Raw genomic sequence first — 22,640 nt, forward strand, 5'->3', positions numbered from 1 at the left:
TATTATTAACAACGCTCACTCATAATTTCTTTAAACTTTTAACAGCTGTTGGTATGATGTTTTTCCTCATCTCCCAGTCAGCAAACTCCAGATTTTAACTTTCTAAAAGAGTTTTAAAAAAACAATCCACTGGCATTTTTTTTTCAAGTTTGAAGACACATCTAGGAAGCTTTTTCAATTCAAAATGCTTTATACCAAACAAAGCCTTTTCTTGGCTTAGAAAACATGACAATTGAACCTAAAGAACGGGTCCATCCCTTAGGAATGGGGAGTCATTTGGGTTCTTTGTTAGCCTGCAACACCTGATACTGGTCTATGCCTCTGAAAGGCGGTTGTTACAGGGAATTGTTGGCCCAGCTGAAAAGGCAAGATGTTTAAGACATTTTGAAGCCTGCAATGCCTCAACCACCCAGTGGTCTGTACTTGTGAGAATGTAATAACAATAAAACAAAAAGCAAAAAATAAAATAAATAAAAACAAAAAACGAAAATCCAGTGACGCACCTTAGAGAAACAATGGACGGCACTGCGCTGATGTCTCCCATTGATGTGTCAAAGAGCTCAATGGCATTTTGGAGCTCCAGTTTCTTATACAGAGACACTATACTGGACTCTGCTGTGTTGTCTCGCAGCAGGATGCGTCTCAAAATGCGATCGTTGAACTTTTTAAACCTGTCACACAGACATTAGTGATAGAAGGTTACAGATGTCTGCTTTTTTTGTGTTCGTTTTGGATGGAACTGAGTCCTTACTTGTCTTTCCAGTAGTAGTGACCCCACTGTCCGCACAGGTCCTCAACGCCACAGATAAGGTGCTCCATCGTCTGGAAAAGTAATCCTCTATTTTATTTGTTTGATTAAGAAACCCCTCCAGTCTTTACCATAACAGAGACTATTTTTTATGGGGTCCACTTGACAAACGTTACAAAAAAATCTAAAATTGAACTTAACATTACAAAAGGAGACCTTAAAACATACAAAATGAAGATTGATAATAAGCAGACAATAATCTTTACTTGGATAATAAATTAATTCTTTCCATCATTTCATTATTGTTTTATTCTCTGGTATAGATTTTGTTATGATTCTTTCCAATATGCAATCAGCAATTGATTTAGCTACAAAAGGCTGCATGTTACAATAAAATTTTTCTTTATAAACAGCTGGTTGGTTTATGGCTACTGTGAGACTTTTATTCAAAATTAAATAAATGAACTAGAAAAACTCCCGGAGAGCTCAGGGCTCTGGGAAGCAGCAGATTTTGCCTAATATTTATTCATTTATTTGACAGGGACAGTGTACATTAAAAAGCATTCCTGCAAATGCACCAGAATTATCCAAAAGGCTATTTTTCATCTGTTGTCCCTGGACAGATCTTAAAATTGTCTACCTAAAAAAAAAACCAAAACAGTAAGCATGCTACAATGAAAAATACAAATATAAGAAGAAATAAAAAAGCTATAACTCCTCAAAACTGAGTTAAACATACAGAGTAAGTGTTCGCTGGACTACAGAGGTTCATAAAATAGAATAAAACATTTGTGACCAAGATCTATGGCTAAAACTGGGACATGATGTGGATCATTACCAAATTTTAATGGACAGTTCTTTGGCATGAGGGGCACCTTTGGGCAAAATCTCATTAAAATCTGTTCATAACTGTTCAAGTTTTCCTGTATGCAGACGGACAGACAGACACAAAAACACAAAAACTCAACTAAAAAACTCCCTCCATGATAGAGTTAAATACATATTCCATAAAATAAGTATATTTCTAGACTTAATTCAATAGATTTTGATTAATTAAGATTATTATTTTTTTATATTTTATTTATTTAACCAATGATTTATTTTAAATCAATTCAATTATTTTAAGAAATATTCCTTTATATCAAGAATACGGAAGAGGATTAGGGCCACTGAAAAAAAACAAAAGTCTACTGATTTTTAAATTTTATTTCAGTTTAACATGGGAAAAATTCAGAATTCTGACTTTAATCTCAGAATTCTGAGAAAAAAGTCAAAATTCTGAAATTAAAGTCAGAATTCTGAGAATAAAGTCAGGATTCTGACTTTTTTCCCATGTTAAACTGAAATAAAATTTTTAAATCGGTTAACTTTTTTTTTCAGTGGCCCTAATCCTCTTCTGTACAAGAAGTATTTATTTATTTAGTTATTTAATTTTAAAATGAACAAACTTTATGATCCTATCTTATTTCCATAATTTAGAGCCCGATGCCGTACGCTTTGTTTTTGAAACATTCAATTTGAGCTTGTTGTCCACCACCTGCTCAGAAATATACAGTCAATCTTCCTATAATACTATCTTATTTAAGCTATTGAAAAAACATATAAATCGTTGCATCATCAGCGTAGAGTGTAATATGGGGGAATGAAGGCAGCTACTCACCCTGGTATGGATCTCCACATTAATAGTATTAAGATCTTTGTTGGTTCTTCTAATCTTTATGTACTCAACTATGGGGCGGATGCTGATGCCCTGCAGACAGGAGATGGAACAGAAGCAAACAGATTAATATAGCATAGAAAAATGAATGCTACAACTTTCAAATCTTTATTTGCCAGGAATGCCTAAGGGAAATATCATTATCCTTCCACTACAAAACCATGCATTTTTCATTAACGTAAAAGGTCAATAATATGTAGAAATGCTTTTGTCAGTTGAAAGGACTAAGACTTGGGTTTTCTGCAAGTATGCATGAATGTTGAGCGATGAGGTTGGGGTTTGCCTACCTGGACAAAAACTGTGAATAAGATGAGAGCGATGGAGGCGGTGACGAACAAGTTCTTCCTATTGATATTGTCCCCCAAAGTGAAAGCCAGAGCGAAGCAGATTGCACCTCGCAGTCCTCCGTACGCCAAGCCAAACTGATCCTTCAAACTGAACCGGATCGTCCGGAGCGGGTTGACAATCTGGGTCAGCACCAGAATACCTTTAGAAGAGTGGGTTTACAAATGGTTCATAAAGTGATGATTGATGGTTTTACAGAATGAGCAGAGTTCAAGCTGAACTTCTCACCGAGTCCTCGCCACAAGAAGGCAAAGAGCAGCGTGAACATGACGTAGGCCCAGTTCCACTCATGATCAGTTGTTATGGTAACCACGCCAAGGAAAAAGAAGATGAGCGTCTCGGAGACTGTGGCGAGCATCTTGACCACGTGGCGAATGGTGGTGCAGGACCTCTGGGAAACATTCTCCTCTACGTAATACTTCATGGTTATGGCGCATGTGATGATGCTGCAGGGATGCCAGAAGAAAACACATCAAATGTAGTGTTTTACCCTTCTCTTCATGTACTACAGGTTCATTCAAACTTAAACACAAAAAAAATTACTGTTTAAAAAAAATACTTATCATCTCATAAAATACATTTCCACATTGAATAGAACAAAATATATTCTAAAAACATTCTTAGTTTATTTGTTATTTATTTACATCATATATATATATATATATACATATATATATATGATTGACTCAAGTATAGTTTCTTTTATTTATCTGATTAATGATTTTATTTTCAGTTATTCATTGATTTTAAGATATATGTATTTATATTTTTTCATTAATTTGTGTTAATTTCAAACTATATCTATTTATTTAAAATTTTATGAAATGCATTCTTTAATATTCAAATTTATGAATAGCATAAAATACACTTGTTTAAGAAATAAAATGTTCTCAAAATAAAACACCAGTATGAAGGAGATACATATTCAAATGTATTAAAAATAAATAACTAAATAAAACAATTAACAAATAAACATATTTATAAATATATAGATCTTGAAATAAACGTTTAATTGATAGATAAACAAAAAATAACAAATAGATTTAAAAAATCTTGAAGTAAATTGATCAATGATTAAACAAAGTAAGCACAAAAAAAAAGTTTTTAATATATATTTTGTAATATTTCTTGGGTAAGTTTGACATATTTGATGAAATATTGAATAATAATATATTAATAACCCATATTTATAGATCTGTAAACATTCTGTCTTTTTTTTTTTTACTATAAACCTCAAACGACCTCAGAAATGCAGGTAACAGCTAAGAACAGCTCAGAAAAGAGTCTCTGGATCAATGAGATCTTATAGGAGAAGGTTTTGCCTACAGGATGGGGCTCAACAAGGACAGTTTCACCTTTAGGAGAGGACTGCTAAGTCATTTTGTGCAGAGCTTGTTCAACTGTGGCAGCAGAGAGTGTTTGTAGACATTGGTGCTGGAAACCACATGGAAACAGGATGATATGTCAGAACAGTGCGGTTTGTGGCCTGTGGCAAATTAACTTGAAAACAACGACAGCTTCTATCACTTCAACTTTAACGATTGACCTCTACGTTTTAGAACAACATTCTCATTGTGGACCACCAGGACATTTTAGGTCACATAGTTAATTTATCTGTTATCTAATAAAAGCCTTTTACACCTATGAGAGATTTTGAATAATTCAGCTGATTGAATGTGTTCCTCTTTTTGACCACTAGGTGGTGGTAAAGGATTAGTTAGCGCCAATGACTGAGTAAGTTCTGTAAATTTACTAAAACTGAACAAATTAGTATAGTATTTACTAATGGTTTGAATTTGTTTGGACTCTCTTTGAAACTGAAAAGATATGTTTTGAATTTTTTATTTATTTTATTTTTTTTGCTCCACCTGTTTTTTTTTTGTTTTGTTTTTATTGTGCTATTTTATTTTCTCTGCTTTAGATTTTAATGTTTTTATAAAATAGAAAAACAAGCCTGTAGGTTTGGTATTTGTGAAAATAAAATTATTTAAGTTCTATTTATGCCATTTAATTTATTTTATCTTTTTTTTTCTATAGATTTGATATAAATATTGTTATATTTTAGCATATAATTACCTAAAAATATATATTTTTAGAAGCGTTATTTCCTTCTGCTTAAAAACGTTTATTCCAAAGTTCTTAGGTTTTTAAATTGAAATGTCTACGGTAATTTAGTTAACATTTAAGTTTAAGTTTAGCTATATAGCTGTTTAGGTTTGCTTTTAGTATTCTTCAAATGGTATTGTTTCATATTTTATTCCCAGAAACACATTTAACTGGTTTATTTGTGTTCTTTTTTGTTTTTTTGTTTGTTTGTTTGATTAGTTTTATTTGGCCCAAAACATTCCTGATTTAATTTCCCAGCGTCACAATCCAAACGCACATCAAAATAATTGAGAGAATGACACCAAAAAATAGGAAAAATCTGAGTTCCACACGACAAAGTATGCTGAAACTGACAGAGCAAACAGACACACTATTTTCCCCGGATTATGTCATCTTCATACACATTTGGCAGTCATTGCACTTCCGTAACACTGCAGGCTGAGGCTGCAGAGTTATGTGGAAGAGCCAGTTTGTGTTGTAATGTGTCAGGCCAAAGAGGAGCTTTTATCTTCACGAAAGGGATGCAAGTGGAAAATAACAAGGCAAGACTTAAAGTTACCATTAGGCAAAACTAAGTAGTTGTTTGGGGCCCCAGGCTCCCCATAAAACTCTTCATGTAAATGTGCTCATACAAATGTTACTTATTAGTGCATGTTAATATGTTTTTGATTACAATTCTCTTGATAAAATGTCAGCAGAAAGTGTTCTTTTTCATTCTCCACAACAATAGAGTGGATTGGATCAGTCCGCTTTATTGCTCATGAGTAAAAGGATTCAGGAAGACAGCAGTGACACATATGAAAACAAACAGGGGAAAGGGGCATGGAAAAAAACAGAATAGAAAAGGAAAAAAATATGAAAAGATGTTACCCTAGTGCTGGAAAAAAGAAGGAGGAGGAGGAAAACGGAGACCTGAGGTTAGCAGGCATCTATAGCTAGTGGCTTGATATAGCTAGAAGTGGCTAGTAGGGGCTAGAAGTAGTGTGAGGTGGCTAGAAGCAGCTAGTGGCTGCTAGAGGTGGCTAGAAATGGCTATTGGCAGATAGTGGTGGCTATAAGTGGGTTGAGGTGGCTAGAGGTGGCTAGAAGTAGCGTGAGATTTCTAGAAGCAGCTAGTGGCTGCTAGAGGTGGCTAGAAGTAGCGTGAAATGGCTAGAAGCAGCTAGCGGCTGCTAGAGGTGGCTAGAAGTGGCTTGAGAGAGCTTTAGGTGGCTAGTGGCAGATAATAGTGGCTAGAAGTAGGTTGAGGTGGCTGTTAGTGGGTTGAGGTGGCTAGAAGAGGCTATCTGCAGCTAGCAGCAGATAGCGGTGGCTAGAAGTCAGTAAAAGTGGCTTAAGATGGCTAGCAGCAGCTACCGGAGGCTAGAGGTTAGTAGAAGTGGCTTAAGATGGCTAGCAGCATCTACCGGAGGCTAGAGGTCAGTAGAAGTGGCTTAAGATGGCTAGCAGCAGCTACCGGAGGCTAGAGGTCAGTAGAAGTGGCTTAAGATGGCTAGCAGCAGCTACCGGAGGCTAGAAGTGGGTTGAGGTGAAAACAGCTACAAGTGGTCACCGGCTGCTACCAGCAACATCAATGACATCGATACCTATTGGTGAGGGTCTGTTGTGTGGAGATGAACGATTAGTGAAAATCAAAACAGTTGAAGGGGAGATTCCCCCCCAAATAAGCAGGCCGATATATTTGTCCGACTGAATTAGGGAAAGCTTAGAGGTAATTTTGGAAGGAAGCTTTGAATTTAGTTTGTTTGGGCTACAGTGGATGCGTTGGGAAATAAATCACTGGGACGTTTTTTCTATTTTTGTTGTTTTTTCATGTTCAATGTCTAGAAAAACTTTGGCTTTAGGGGTTAATATGAATCCCCTCATCCTAAGATGCTGAGAGCAGGATTTGCAAAGAAGCTGACAACAGATAATATGGAGAGGAGGACAGCAAAAATAAAGTGAAAAAAGAAAGAAATATAACTTAAAGGGCCCCATGCCTGCCTTAACCTTGGGCCCCAAATGCCTTAAAAACCGTCACTTTACATGCCCCAGCTTGTCAGGTGATACTCATCTCATCTAGGTGCAAAAACTAAAAATGTGATTGACTAGCTGTACAGTGCTTTGACTTTGGAGCTTCAACAAGAATTTATCCTTTCCAATCAACTTACGCCATGATGCTGGAGATGGCGAAAAGCTCAGCCACCAGGTAGGCCAGGTAGCTGAACATGAAGACGAACAGCGGCTCAATCTCACGCACCCTGCTCGTGAAGCGGGAGGTGAACGCCGCCACAAAGCCGAACAGGACGCCGAACAAGACCCCGCCGATACCCACCACTAAGAAGCGGGCCACACCCAGGAAAACATCCGTGGAAGAGATGGATGGCATGTCGGCCAAAAAGGCAAACATGCTGTAGAGGACCTGAAGAGGAAGAAACAAACATTATTGGTTTAAATATACCAATATATATATATGCTTGTGTTGCAGGGTATAATACTCACTTGATCCTGTTGATATTGATTCTAATTGTTTTGATCATCTGCATTAATTTAGTTTGGTTTGGGGTGTGGAAGAATTGATTTGGGTCGTTTGTCTGGAAGAGGGGTGTGTTGGCGCCATTATCAAAAGAGTCCACTAGGGGGACTAGTGCGCTCTTCTGCATATTCAATACAAGAGTAAGTGAAAGCGCACTGGTTTCATCCCTGCTGTTTCTTTTCTTACATTTTGTCCTTTTATAAGGTAAGAAATTATATGTAACTCTCAGGAGAATAACACGTGGATAAATATTAGCCCTGTATGCGTGAATTTGTTTGTATTTAGTTCAGTGTTTTAAACTTATATGTGAATACTGTTTGGCTAATTAACCTAGCTCTGTTGCTAATGGCAGTAGGCCTCGTCTTCCGATTGGCAGTTTGATTTGTTTGAATTGTAATTATTACTTGTGATTCTTATAGACTACAAGCAGTGTAATTTGTATGTATTTAGTTCATAGTGTTTTAAATTGATGTGTGAATACTGTTTGGCTAATTAACTTAGCTCTGTTGCTAACAGCAGTTGGATTTGTTTAAATTTTATTATTGCTTGTGACTTTTATATAGTATAAACAGTGTACTCTTGTTTTTCATCATTAAGGATGAGTATTGTAAGAAATGAGATTTCTGTGTTCTGCTCTTCTGCAATATTCAATACAAGAGTAAGTGAAAGCGCACTGGTTTCATCCCTGCTGTTTCTTTTCTTACATTTTGTCCTTTTATAAGGGCTAACATTTGGAGGCACCGCTGGGATCATTTGGCTAGAGGATCATTCCCAAACTCCTGTGGAACCCTCCTGCTGATCATCCCAAAACAACCCAAACCACCAGAAATCAGCGTGGAGGTCTTCAGCCAGCAGTTGACAGGTTGTATCCTGAAGTGTGCACTGACCACTAGAGATCAACACAAATCAATTGAAGGCTGTTGGGCCCCATTCTGTTGCTTCTGAAATCCCAGGATAAAATGGAGTCAGAATTGGAAAATCTTCAGTTGGAAATTAAAGGAGCATTGTATAACTTAACAGTTGAACAGCTGATTGAAGTATGCATCACACTGCAGCTCTCAGCACCTGGAAGAGAACCTTTGACTAGTAAAACACGCAGTCGTCTAATTTCAAATGTCGTCAAATACCTTGAACGGGAGGAACTGGCTAGCCTTGAAGATGAAGGCATGTCAGAATATCTCAGCATCTGGGACACAATAAATAAAGTAAAGTCTGTTGAAGAGTCACCTAGAGTAGAAACTCAATCTGATGACCAGGAAAGGCTTCAAAAAGAAATAGAGGCGCTCAGATTGTCACTACAAAAGAAAGAAAAAGAGGCCCAGGGTGTGATGGACAGAAAATATCTGTCATGCCCACGGGTTTCACAGATAAATGTGACTCCAACATTTTCAGAAAACCCAATGTGGCGCAAAGATTTCAAGATTCTTGGACAGATAGGAGAGCCAGGTCAGAAGGATCGGCTGACATTCTCTAGCCTGGCAAGACAAATTGAAAGTGGGCTTACCAAAGGCTATTCAGAGACAGATATTATTGATGCTGTTATCCGTGCTATAACACCTGGCCTGCAATTACGGAGCTATTTGGAGGGAAAAGAGACCCTTACCTTACCTGCTCTGCGCAGAATCTTAAGGTCCCATTACCAGGAGAGGGGCGCCACAGATTTGTACAAGCAGCTAACTTCTGAGGTTCAGTGCAACAAAGAGTCTCCTCAGAATTTCTTAATCAGGGCGATGGACCTGAGGCAGAAAATTCTGTTTGCCTCTCAGGAAGCAGAGTCAGCTTTAAAATATGATCCTGCTCTTGTCCAAAATCTATTTATGCATACCATCTTGACTGGTTTACAGAATGACAACATCAAGAGTGATCTTCAGCCTTACCTCACAAAGCCTGACACACCTGATGAACTGCTGCTGGAGAAAGTGAATATTGCTTGTACAAATGAGAAGGAGAGGCAGGACAAAAAGAGGCATGCTGCGCCACAAAGGGCAACCAGTGTAAGTACTGTCCAGACTGGTGAGCTACCCAGAGAAACAAAAACTTCAACCCAGCAAAGCCGATCTCAAATGTCCCCAGATGTGTTATCTGAGATCAAAGAAATGCGCTCTGACATGGTGTTATTAAAGGACCTCAGAGCTGAAGTGTCCCAAATCAGGGAAACAATTCAAAAAAATGCTAACGCACAGTCAAGGCAACCTCCATTAAGTTCAGAGCAAGTGTCTACCGCAAGTCCAGTGTTCTCACCCACAGAACAGTCCTTCAGGTCCATGTCCCCAATGATGCCAGTTTACCCTCAACAGCACCCAGAATTGCTGCGGGAGTACAGGCCTCTGTATGATCCAGGATGGATGAGAGGGACTGCACAATTTCAACAAAGGTTGTTTTAAGTGTTCAAAACCCCACAAACCATGACATTACACTTCCCGGCCGGACAGTAGTTGGAGCTGTACAGTCTGTAAAGTCTGTATACCCAGCTGACTTATTCAGCACAACCCAACCACCAGTAAGTAAATCTATCAATCACATCCAGGCCCAGAGCACCAGTGAAGGTACACCCACAGATGGATGGTGGGACCCTCCCGTTGATTTAACCCACCTGGATGGGGGCCAGAGACAAATAGTAAGTCAGATGTTAAGAGAAGAATCTGAGTCTTTCTCCAAAACTGATGACGATATTGGCTGCATACACAACTTGCAAATGAATATTTCATTGAAGGATGATGAACCAGTGTCAAAAACATACCGGTCTGTGCCAAAACCTTTGTACAGGGAAATGAAAGACTACCTGCAGGACCTCATAGCGCAAGGGTGGGTTGAAAGATCCACATCTTCTTACTCCTCGCCAATTGTCTGCGTAAGAAAAAAAGATGGCACCCTGCGTTTATGTATAGACTACAGAGAGCTCAACAAAAAAACACATCCTGATCGTCATCCGATCCCCAGGGTTCAAGATATAATGGATAACTTGGGGGGAAACACCTACTTTTCATTGCTGGACCAAGGAAAAGCATATCATCAGGGATTCATGGACAGAGACAGCAGGCATTTAACAGCCTTTGTGACTCCCTGGGGTCTATATGAGTGGATAAGAATTCCATTCGGCCTTATGAATGCACCCGCAGCTTTCCAGCGCTGCATGGAGCAATGTTTAGCAGATTTGAGAGATGAAGTGTGTGTACCATATCTTGATGATGTTCTTGTGTTTAGCAGAACATTTGAAGATCACGTAAGCCATGTCCGAGCAGTGTTGCAGCGTCTGAGGCAGCATGGAATCAAGCTAAAGCCTAAAAAGTGCGAGCTGTTTAAAGCTGAGGTGCGGTACCTGGGCAGGATTGTGTCTGCTGAGGGCAACAGAATGGATCCAGCTGATACTGATGCTGTGAGAGCCCTAAAGCATAAACATCCTGTGAATGTTGGTGAGTTGAGAGCAATTCTAGGACTCCTGAGCTATTACAGGCAATATATAAATGACTTTTCACGTATTGCTAGTCCCTTATATGACCTGTTAAAAGCACCCACAAGGCATGAGCCATTAATGAACAAAAAGGAAAAGTGGCCAACAAAAAGTGGCAACAGAGCTGTCTCATCCAGCACAATCATTCAGTGGACTGAAAAACACCAGTTGGTTTTGGAACAACTCATTGACTGCCTTGTCAACCCCCCTATTCTTGGCTTCCCAGATTTCTCACAGCCATTTGTTCTCCACACGGATGCGTCCAATCTTGGTCTAGGGGTCGTTCTGTACCAAAAGCAGAATGGAAAGCTCCGTGTAATTGCCTATGGGTCACGCACCTTAACAGTTGCAGAGAAAAATTATCACTTGCATTCGGGGAAGTTGGAGTTTCTCGCCCTTAAATGGGCTGTAACAGAGAAATTCAGAGACTATCTATACTATGCTCCATTCTTCACCGTCTATAGCGACAACAATCCACTCACATATGTGTTGTCCACTGCCAAACTAAATGCAACAGGATGTAGATGGGTTGCAGAGCTGGCAGATTTTAATTTCTCAGTGAAATACAGGCCAGGAAAAGAAAATGTGGACGCAGATAGTTTATCCCGAATGCCTCTAGATGTGGAGTCTTTTATGAAAGAGTGTTCAGAAGAAATGCCCTCTGATGTCATTGGGGCAACTACAGAAGCTGTGAAAAATCAAGATGAATCCAGTGTGTCGTGGTCCATGTGTGTCTCGGTACCTAATGCAGTTTTGATCCCTGACACGCCCATCATCCCGCTAACACCAGAACAGATCCAGGATGACCAAAGAAATGATCCAGTTCTGGGACCAGTAATCCAGTTCAAACTAACCGCAATCAAACCGTTATGTGCACATCTGAAACAACTTAGTCCACGAGTAAGGTGTTTGCTAAGAGAGTGGGACAAATTGGAAATTGATGAAAGTGGGGTGTTGCACAGAAAGACAACAAGCAAAAAACAACTTGTACTTCCAGAAAAACATAAAAGTACAGTGTTGAGGGAACTTCATGTTGAAATGGGCCACCAAGGGGTCGACAGGACATCATCTCTGATACGGGACAGGTTTTATTGGCCATATATGCAGCGTGAGATAGAGAACTATGTTATGAGCAAATGTGAATGCCTCAAACATAAGAAACCCAGTCAGGAATCAAGGGCTCCACTCACCAACATCATAACAACTCAACCATTTGAACTTATATCTGTTGATTTCCTGCATCTTGAGAAATGCCTCGGGGGCTATGAGTACATTCTGGTGATCGTTGATCATTTTACTCGCTTTGCCCAGGCCTATGCCACCACTTCCAAATCAGCTAAAACAGCAGCAGACAAGATCTTTAATGATTACGCCATGAGATTTGGTTTTCCCACCCGTATTCACCACGACCAGGGTGGTGAGTTTGAGAATCAACTGTTCACACAACTGAAAAAATACTGTGGAGTTGCTGGGTCCAGAACCACTCCCTACCACCCCCAAGGGAATGGACAAGTTGAAAGATTCAACCGAACATTACTCCAGATGCTCAGGACACTCACCGACAAACAAAAACACAACTGGAAGGATTCGTTAAACAAAATGATCTATGCATATAACTGTACTCGGAGTGAGGTGACAGGTTTCTCCCCCTTTCAGCTGTTGTATGGGCGTTCTCCCCGACTGCCAGTCGACATGCTGTTTAACTTGACACCAGAACAGACCGGCCATAATCATCATAGCTACATGGAAAAGTGGAAGCAGGGCATGGAGGAAGCATATGGAATCGCCAGGGAAAATGCCCAGAAGGCCGTTCTGAGGAGTAAGAAATTCTACAACAGCAAAGTAAAAAGCTCAGTATTACAACCAGGTGATCGTGTTTTGGTACGCAACATGACGCCTCGTGGGGGCCCAGGGAAACTGAGGAATCACTGGGAGGACATTGTTCATGTTGTTGTACGCCAGGTAAATGAAAATGTCCCAGTTTATGAACTGAAACCTGAAAAAGGTCAAAGAAGGTCAAGGGTCCTTCACCGCAATCTGCTCCTCCCATGTGACTCCTTACCCCTTGAGATCCCAGTCCGGGCCGGACAGAAGAGGAGAAAAGTGTTAAATAACAAAGGAGTGGAGCAGTCGGAAGAGGATGATGCTGACGAATACTATCCTGTGCTATTTCACCAGTCAGCCAAGCCTGAGAAAGAAAATCTTATGCCTGCAGGCACAACCCAAGAGCCAGGGGATGTCTGGTTCGGGGAGAGCACAGTTCCTGAAATGGATCACAAACAAGGAGAAACAACTTCAATGGAGTATGGAGAGTCTGGCGCTTGTAATGAGGAACAAACGATGGAGGATACCACTGAACAACCTGTTTCACCTGGGATCATCAGAGAGGGAGTTCAGGCTCCCGAGGAAGCCCAACGACCTCAACGGCTTCACAGGAAGCCCAAAGTTTTTACATATGAGAGACTTGGATCTCCAGTCTGCTACAACCTAAGGACTCCACCACAGCCCACACACTTCACAATGCCATGGATGAACATTGTTTACCCGTACTACATCTCATATGACTATCAGCGATGAGAGCACAGGAAATGGTGCACCGGTGAGCTGAAAGAATGGACACACAGTTGGTTCATAAAATAATGGACGGTTTATTGTGACACTCACAATGAGGGACTATTCCCTATGTGAATTGACACATTGGTATCCAAGCCACACCATACTTTTCAAAGAACTCTTGTTATGAACTCACAGGATGACCACTAAGATGATGGAAAAGTAGTGACTTTCAGGTTTAGAACATGGACAATGGGTGTTTACCCTCAAAAGGAAAATGTATGAAAAGAGTTCCAGTCTGTAAGTAGATTGAATGGCTTAAGGAATATTTTTATCATTGACGTTTTGCTTCACATGTTGTTTACTACTTTCCCAACACTGCAAGAGTTGAGATGTTGGGGACAACATCTATTTTGTGGGGGAGTATGTTGCAGGGTATAATACTCACTTGATCCTGTTGATATTGATTCTAATTGTTTTGATCATCTGCATTAATTTAGTTTGGTTTGGGGTGTGGAAGAATTGATTTGGGTCGTTTGTCTGGAAGAGGGGTGTGTTGGCGCCATTATCAAAAGAGTCCACTAGGGGGACTAGTGCGCTCTTCTGCATATTCAATACAAGAGTAAGTGAAAGCGCACTGGTTTCATCCCTGCTGTTTCTTTTCTTACATTTTGTCCTTTTATAAGGTAAGAAATTATATGTAACTCTCAGGAGAATAACACGTGGATAAATATTAGCCCTGTATGCGTGAATTTGTTTGTATTTAGTTCAGTGTTTTAAACTTATATGTGAATACTGTTTGGCTAATTAACCTAGCTCTGTTGCTAATGGCAGTAGGCCTCGTCTTCCGATTGGCAGTTTGATTTGTTTGAATTGTAATTATTACTTGTGATTCTTATAGACTACAAGCAGTGTAATTTGTATGTATTTAGTTCATAGTGTTTTAAATTGATGTGTGAATACTGTTTGGCTAATTAACTTAGCTCTGTTGCTAACAGCAGTTGGATTTGTTTAAATTTTATTATTGCTTGTGACTTTTATATAGTATAAACAGTGTACTCTTGTTTTTCATCATTAAGGATGAGTATTGTAAGAAATGAGATTTCTGTGTTCTGCTCTTCTGCAATATTCAATACAAGAGTAAGTGAAAGCGCACTGGTTTCATCCCTGCTGTTTCTTTTCTTACATTTTGTCCTTTTATAAGGGCTAACATTTGTGTATAAATGTATGTATGTATGTAAATGTATGTATGTATATATTAACCACAAGGTTACAACTTAAACACTTAAGCTGACTGAACTGGAACTGGACACATAAAACAAAAGCATGATATTTTATTTTCCAGTGGGAGAATCTGAAGCGGAAATCTTCCATTCCTGCCTGCATGCCTGAGCTCATGCAGCTGTTAACAATGTACCAGCAGACCTGCATTGAAACTTGCCTTTCTAGTGAAACTCTGAAGCAGCTGCCATTGTTATAAGAAGGCACCACAACAAAGGGGGACTGATGGTCAGGCAGGGTGGGAGGTTTCCCTCTGTCTGTGTAACACTGAGATTAGTCACTTTGAAGCACATTCTTATATAAAACAGACTTTGAGCAATTTAATTATTTTTTTTATTGCAAAATAAAAAGGTGAAAGTCTTATTAATGTTAACTTTTAAAGGCAGAGACCCTGTTCTGTGTTGATTTAGCCCAGGGGTTCATCTAAAGAGCCTATTTTACATCAAACCCAGCTAAATAATACTTTTATAGATCTGCTAAATAATCAAAAATAATTATCTTATTTCTGTTATAGGTCTAAAAAGTTTTAGATTTTTAGTTTGAAAAACTACAAAGTGTATATTTGTCTTTACAAGATATCATTATACTGTATGTTATTATGTATTAGATTTTGGTACTTGGTACTGTTATATAAAATAAATAGTTTCTGACCTTTTATCAAGAAAAATGCATCTTTTTTCAGACTTATTGCAGCTCTGGAGTCACAGTTTACAAATACCTAATTTAGCCAAATTATTGGTCAGTTTTCTGAAAGAGAACGCTGGATTTTTACATAAAATCTGCTAATATTTCAAACAATTTATGATGCTAAGGGTCTAAAAGGGTTCTAGCTATCTTTCAAAGGGGAAATAGTCCTGAAACACTATAGGATCTCCGTGTTTTTTCCACATATTTAAATTTTTGCTTTAGGACAGAAACTCTGAAATTCACCCTTACCTAAACAATGCACATGGTTTGGGCAAAAATACCTTTTAGGTTACCGGTATGTAAAAACTCCAGATGCTTTTTTTCTGTTATTCTATTATGTTTTTATTAGATGCCTGAGTTTGTATAAGCAGATTTCGCAATTAAAGAATAAGAAGTGCTTTTTAACCTGTTAACTTGAAACACCAAAAATGCCTCAAAAGGCATAATCTAAATCAGCTGCTGTTCTTTCAAAGGCGGTCTAGCCTGCCATATAAAACCACCAGGCTGCAAATCTGGAAGTCCCGTCAAAAGGCTATCAGGTTGCGTATAATGTTTTGGACAATTTAGATATTCTAGACAAATTACAAGGAGATCCCACAAATCTTTTTCGGATTGTGGATTCAACTTGCAAAAGAAATCGATTAGGAGCATGTTTTAGAGGTGGGCGGATCGATCCTAAGATCGATACTATCGATATTTGGTATTGATATCAAATAATATTGGTTAAACAAGATCGATACTTTTTCTTCTCTCCCGCACGCACTAACTGCAGCAGATTGACTAATCTTCCCACCGGTGTTACATCGCTTTGCTGCTCCCTCTTCCCCTCTCGTCACCGGCTCAGCACACAGGGTCAGCATGACCCCGCCCACTCGGCTCTCTCTCCAATCAATACATACAACTGCACTGCTGCTCCGCAGCGGAGCAGAAAAACATGAAGATGGAAAGAAGCAGCGTTTGACTATATTTAACAATGTAAATGAAACAATAGCATGCTGTATGGATGTAAAAAGACGATTAAATTCAGAGGAAACACAACAGGTTTATAAAAGCGCATGAAAATACAACACGAGCAAGAAAATGTCGAGCTACAGAAACAGAGAGAGGAGACGAAACTTTACCCATTGCCTCATAAATAAATAAATACATAAAGCTTGATTGTTAAAAGGTATCGGTATTGTATCGATATTGTAGATACTGACCCTGAATTTACTTGGTATCGTATCGGTTAAAAATCCCCATTATCGCCCACCTCTAGCATGTTTCCTTTACCAAAAAGATTAATATAAAGCTGACAAACCCAAATGGATGTTTTGTTTCTATTCAAAGGTCCTGATAAAAAATCTTAAAGACTATTTAAAGAGGAAGAACCTGAAAGAACTTCAACATTGAGTGTGTTTTTAACTCTCCCGACTTTCCTTTCAACTGTTTCTCATTTGAAAGAGTGGCTAAAAGAAGGAGACCTATGGGTTGCAAGGTTTAAAATCCAAACAGACACCAATTACCTTTTGTTGAAGCTGACCTCACAAGGCATCTGGGTTCTCAGGGGTCATAGTTTTAAGAGAAATCTAACCATCTGCCCCATCAGGTTTGCATGAGTGAAATAAAAAACTATCTACATAAACTGTATCACGCCAACAATTACTCACCACAGTGACGGCATCATTGAAGAGGCCCTCTCCAAAAATCACTATGTAGATCTGCTCGTTGACTCCAACATCATCGAACACATTGAGAGCCGCCACAGGGTCAACAGCAGAGATGATGGAGGCAAACAACAAGTTCTCCTGCAAAGATATTTTTCATGTATCAGCAGCTGATTTTTTTTTATAGTTGACATGACACTCTAAAGGGTTCACAATTCACCTGCAGATTAATGTCTTGAACTTCGAACAATTCAAATTGGCAGATGGCGAAAAGGGAGAGGCCAATGCCAATGCTGTTCCACAACGTCCCAACTACGGCGTACCACAGCACCGTCCCAATGTTTTCAAAGAAAGGCCTGGTGGGCATAAAGTAACCACTGTCCAGGATGATAGGCGGTAGCATGTAGAGAAAGAAGACATTGGAGGTGAGAACGGCGGGGGGTTCCTCCTTCACAGAGTGCATGATGGCCCCAACTATAAGGCCGATAGCGATCAGGAGGCATGATTCTGGGATCCAGATGGTGATTTTTTGGTAAATGTGGAAACCTGGGAAGATAAGATGAAGGATTTTAGGGTTAGACCTCCAGATATGCAGTCGGTTGAACCTGTCTGCTTTTCTACATACCAATTTTGGAAAAGGAAGCCAATAGCACCCAAAGGGTGAACTCAAACGGGATCTGGATCCGAGCGTAGTCCATTGTAAACACAGGAAGATTACCATATTCCTCTTCTGGAAAGGGCTGAGGTTCCTCAATACCGCTGTCAAAAGGTTTGACAGTTTCAAAGATGCCTGAGTCTGTTGGCTTTGGTTCCTTTAGTTCGCATTTTCCAGTAGTGCAGCAAAGCAGCAAAAAGATCATACAGAAAACCCAAGTCTTAGTCTTTTCAACTGACAAAGCAAATCTCTCCATTTTTTACAAGAACAAAGAAATCTACATTAAACTTTAAAATTAGACTAGAAGTTGTAGAGGTCTAGAACTTGTGAGGCCCTTGTGAACTCCCACAGACAGTTTCATTGAATGTTGGAGTTTCGTTTAACTCTGCAAAAAGAAACAGTCCCTCCTCCCAAAGCCTCAGAAGGATAAGGACTGAGGTGCGAGTCTGGTTTCAACTGTTGCTGAACCTGCTTGCTTTACCTGTTTGCCCTACCTACTGGGTGGAGCTGCATGTTGAAAACAACATGAAGAGGAAACGGTAGCACTGTCCCGTTGGTATGTTGTCATTAGGTCAAACCTTAGCTGTCTCAGTTGACAAACACTCCCACGGTTCAATGGCAAAAACTTAGGATGGACTGGAATAAAGCTGGAAGGCCAGCCAGAAAACCGGTTTTGGGATCTGCAGTATCGCAACAAATCCACACGATGGCAGCAGAACACCGTTCCTGTGATTTCTGAAGGAGATTGATTTCTAATTTGAATGTGACTTTTGCAAGTTATAATGCTTTATTGCAATGTTTTCTGTAATAATAATAAACAAAATGAATAATATATTTTTAACCTAACAATATATTTAAATATTTTAATACTTGCCAACGTATTTAGATTTATTTAGAGGGTCCATCAAAATTTTTTGGGGATTGGTCCAATGCTTTTGTATTCCTTTTTTTCCCCGCTATTTATCTTGTTTTCTTAAAAGACAGACAGAAAATAGGAAAAAAAAGAGTTGCACTCATGATCAATTATAAGTAGCTAAAATGGTAAAAATATGAATAAAATAATCAAACTATACATAAATTGACCTTTTATTGAATTATTTTTAATAATTATTTTAATTTTCTTAACTATAGATTAAAAATATGTTCTACTTGTTGAAGTATTTAGATTTATTTTTAAAGTGTACAACACATAAGCTCTATGGGGATGTGATAAAAGTTTCTATTTATATGTTTTTTATTTTTTCTATTTATATTGTTTTCATTGAAAAGAAAACAGACAAAAAAGAAGAGTTGGACCCATGGTCAAAATATAAATAAGACAATCGAAATAAACCTGAACAAAAAAATAGGCAAAAAAAATATATGGTTTGAGGTGTTTATTACATGTATTTTGGAGAAACAAAACTGTTCTAAAGTGAAACAATTATTAACAAGTCCACCTTTTAATGGCTCAGAAAAAGTATTTGCATAAATCTAACTGAGTTAGTAGACATAATCTTAAATAGGCTGTCCATCCTCAGAGAAACTTAAACATGGCTGAATTAAAGCATTTCTATGTTGTGGAGTGTAACATATTTCTGTAAATGGATGTAAAAGGTTTATATCCTGTATCACAATCTCTTAATCAAATTTCATTCTGGCAAAGGCAGGGCATGTTTATTTATATAGCACAATTCAGTACAAAAACAAGTAAAAGTTATTTGAAATGAATTCAACAATAAAATAGAAAGATACTACAAGCAGAATAAAAGCAAGTAAACAGCATGATAAAAGCTGGTATACACAGTGGAACATTGATGGCGAATCAACTTCGTCTGCATCTCTTTCTCCTCAGCCACTAATATTTTTTGATAACTGATTGTAGAGTTTACTGGGTTACCTTTGTTTGATGATATAAAACATTCCCAGATTACAGTATATGTAACTATACAGGCTACTTGTATAGATGTTTGTTTGATAGACTGTGTGCCTCCAGTTTAATCTAAAATGCATTTAAAAAGAGCTTGTGGAGTTTTATATATTGATTTCCCTTGTTCTTTTCATTGCATTGCTAACAAACATGTGCAATTCTCTCTGACTATCAGTATTTTACTTCTTACCAATTTCTTTAGTGCCACTCTGACAGTAAAATCAAAATTATTGTTATCTCTTCAACAGTCATTTTGAAATAGAAATTTATAGTCAATATAAAATAAGTTATGTTCAAATACAAAGATAAATATGTTTTTACTACAAAACTAGCTTTTTTTATTAAACAATTCTAAAATACATTTTAAATGATATATTTTGCATTATATATATATATATATATTTATATATATGAAATATGTATTATATATCTTTAATATGTATTTCTAAAAGCAAATTTTAAAATAACAATATCTCAAATTATTTTAATTCTTATGAATTTGAAGTATTAAGAGCAAAAATCGAGGTATACAGGCGTTTTTTATTGTTTCTAATTGGATGCGACATTAATTTAAACATATGTTGAGGAACTCTTGTATTTTAACAAAAATAATAAATGGTTTCAAAATAAATGATACATTTATTTATGTTCATTTCAATTAAATTTTACTTTATTTTATTTAATCTTATTTAACTTAATTTTATTTTTATTTTATTTTATCTTATTTAACTTTATTTAATTTTAATTTCATCCAGGAAGAAAGCGTAAGAGACGACGTGATGACGTCCGGGTGTTCTCGTCTGGGGGGCGTGGCTTAACGCTGCTGCGGTTTGGGTGACGTCCAGAAGCAGACGTAGAGAAACAGTGCTGCAGTTTGCAGTCCCTCACCTCCACACTGTTGTCATTTTCCTGCAGAACTTGGCGGATATTTGGCAGCAGACAGCTGTACCCAACAGGTAAGCAGCACATATTTTAAACGCTTTAAGCTCGTTAAATCATGACAGACCGGCTGTTTTCGTCGCGCTGTCGGAAGCTAACTGCCGCGTCCTCACTGTTTATTAATCAGGGTATAAGTTCTTAAACGGAAGATGGAGTTACTTTGAACCTATTTGTGTTATTTTTGCTTTAAACCCGACATATATCCAGCTATTAAAAACCAGTGAATGCAGCAGTTTGGTAATACGCGCGTTATGACCCAAGTAGAGGCTGTTATTTGCTTGAAATTTAAGGAAATGTTGAAGAACTAACAGCCTTCTTAAGAAGGAAGTGTTTGAAATGAAGAGCTTTACTTCAGGCCTTAGAAACATACTGCTGACTCACTTATGTAACTTTATTTAAAATGATTTTACCTGCAGGTTTGTGTGATTAAACGGATCATATTTTCTGCCATTTTTATTGTTTCCCTGGGCATCAATGATCTGTAATGTTGATAGATGCATCTTTAGGACAAGTTAATGTGTTTGTGCTGAAGGTGATGCTGGCATGTGGTGCTGACAGCTCACTGCAGTCCTGCTGCTGATGTTTAGTTTCACTCTGAGGGAGTCAAGGTCAATGATGATGCTCCTTCTAATGGGGGGATTTCAGGATATATATATATATATATATATATATATATATAAATAAATTTTTTCTATTTTAAATTTTTTTCCCCTGCATGGTGTCTTTCTACATGGAGTTTGCATGTTCTCCCTGAGCATGCGTGAGTTCTCTCCGGGTACTCCTGCTTCCTCCCACAGTCCAAAAACATGACCGTTAGGTTAATTGGCTTTTCTAAGTTCTCCTTAGGTGTGTGTGTGAATGGTTGTTTGTCTCTGTGTTGCCCGTGATGGATCCTCGACGGTCCTCTCGCCTGTAAACAGCTAGAGATAGGCACCTGCACCCTTTCGTGACCCCGCTTGGGCTTAAGCGTGTCACAGAAAGGATGGATGGATATATGTTAAGTTTGGGTTTTTTGTTGTTGCTATGTTTAGATCGATATGGGAATAAAGACGGATGGAAGAATAACAACATCTGGCTATTTGTTTTCCACTTTTCCAGAGTATTAAAAATTTGACAAAGTAAGTGAAAGAAATTATTCGAGATAAAATGCTGTATGTATTTATTTATTTTAAAAACAGATTATTTCGGTCCTAAAAGTACGGTGCAAACTGCAAAAGCAGTTATAATGCAAAACTCCCAAAACATGCAAGCGTTAAAAAACAAAAAAACAAATGCATCTCCCAACCAGACCCATTCCTAAATTGTAGACATGAAGGCTCATCTGTAGTGGTCTGTATCGCACCGGGTCTGCAGAAGCCTCTGACTGAAGACACTTCTGAAGAGGATGCTCACTGTTGTCCATAATGTTCTTCACTTTATGAAGAATTCTTCTTTGTGAAATATCCTCCAGAGGTTCTTTTCAATTAGCTTGTTGAGCTTTTTTTAAAAGTCATTAGCTCTGTTACCCCAGCAGATGATGGAGGAAGAGTCCCCACTCTCCACAAGATATGTAGCATCTTGTTGCTTACGCCATAGGACCTAAGCTTCCTTTGGAAGTACAATTTGCTTTTTCCTTTCCTGTAGACGGCTTCACAGTTGTGTCTACAGTCTAGTTTGTCGTCCAGGTGAACCGAGGTATTTATACTCCTGCACCACCTCAACTTCTTCTCCCTCGATGTTAATAGGTTTCAGCTTGTTCCTGTTTCTTCTGAAATCTACTATGCCCTCCCTTGTTTTGTTGACATTCAGGAGCTGATGATTGTTTCCACATCATTTCACAACAATGGCTGATAAGTGATATTTAGTGATATCAAATGTTTCCCTTCCCTTTGATATCATAAACAAAACAGACACAGCAGAGCCACTGCTTCTCAGCTTCAGTCAAAATATATCTAACACCACATGAGCAACCAGTCCCCCCCCCTTAACAAAACCTGCAACTGCATAAAAATAAACATACGTTGTTAATAATTGGCTTAGATTTACTTATCAACTGATCTAGATACACTCAAAAATGATACAAAATTGGCTGATACCAATATTAATGCA

General features: G+C 38.3%; 1 protein-coding gene across 1 annotated transcript in view; it reads right to left on the reverse strand.

The window, feature by feature from the left end:
- LOC119781565 (sodium/hydrogen exchanger 2-like) overlaps window positions 1–18,161 on the reverse strand; it is a 22,207-nt gene extending 4,046 nt beyond the window's left edge. Inside the window, exons 1-9 of the mRNA XM_038282065.1 lie at window positions 17,675–18,161; window positions 17,270–17,595; window positions 17,053–17,190; window positions 7,067–7,317; window positions 3,039–3,256; window positions 2,753–2,952; window positions 2,409–2,498; window positions 752–822; window positions 504–671 (exon numbers count right to left, since the gene is read on the reverse strand). Coding sequence (XP_038137993.1) covers window positions 504–671; window positions 752–822; window positions 2,409–2,498; window positions 2,753–2,952; window positions 3,039–3,256; window positions 7,067–7,317; window positions 17,053–17,190; window positions 17,270–17,595; window positions 17,675–17,960 — 1,748 coding nt within the window. The 5' untranslated portion in view covers window positions 17,961–18,161. The remainder of the gene's footprint in view (window positions 1–503; window positions 672–751; window positions 823–2,408; window positions 2,499–2,752; window positions 2,953–3,038; window positions 3,257–7,066; window positions 7,318–17,052; window positions 17,191–17,269; window positions 17,596–17,674) is intronic.
- Window positions 18,162–22,640: the final 4,479 nt, after the last annotated feature.

This window comes from Cyprinodon tularosa, unplaced genomic scaffold, assembly GCF_016077235.1.
Source record: "Cyprinodon tularosa strain WSP-4 unplaced genomic scaffold, ASM1607723v1 ctg18, whole genome shotgun sequence".
Lineage (NCBI taxonomy): Eukaryota > Metazoa > Chordata > Actinopteri > Cyprinodontiformes > Cyprinodontidae > Cyprinodon > Cyprinodon tularosa.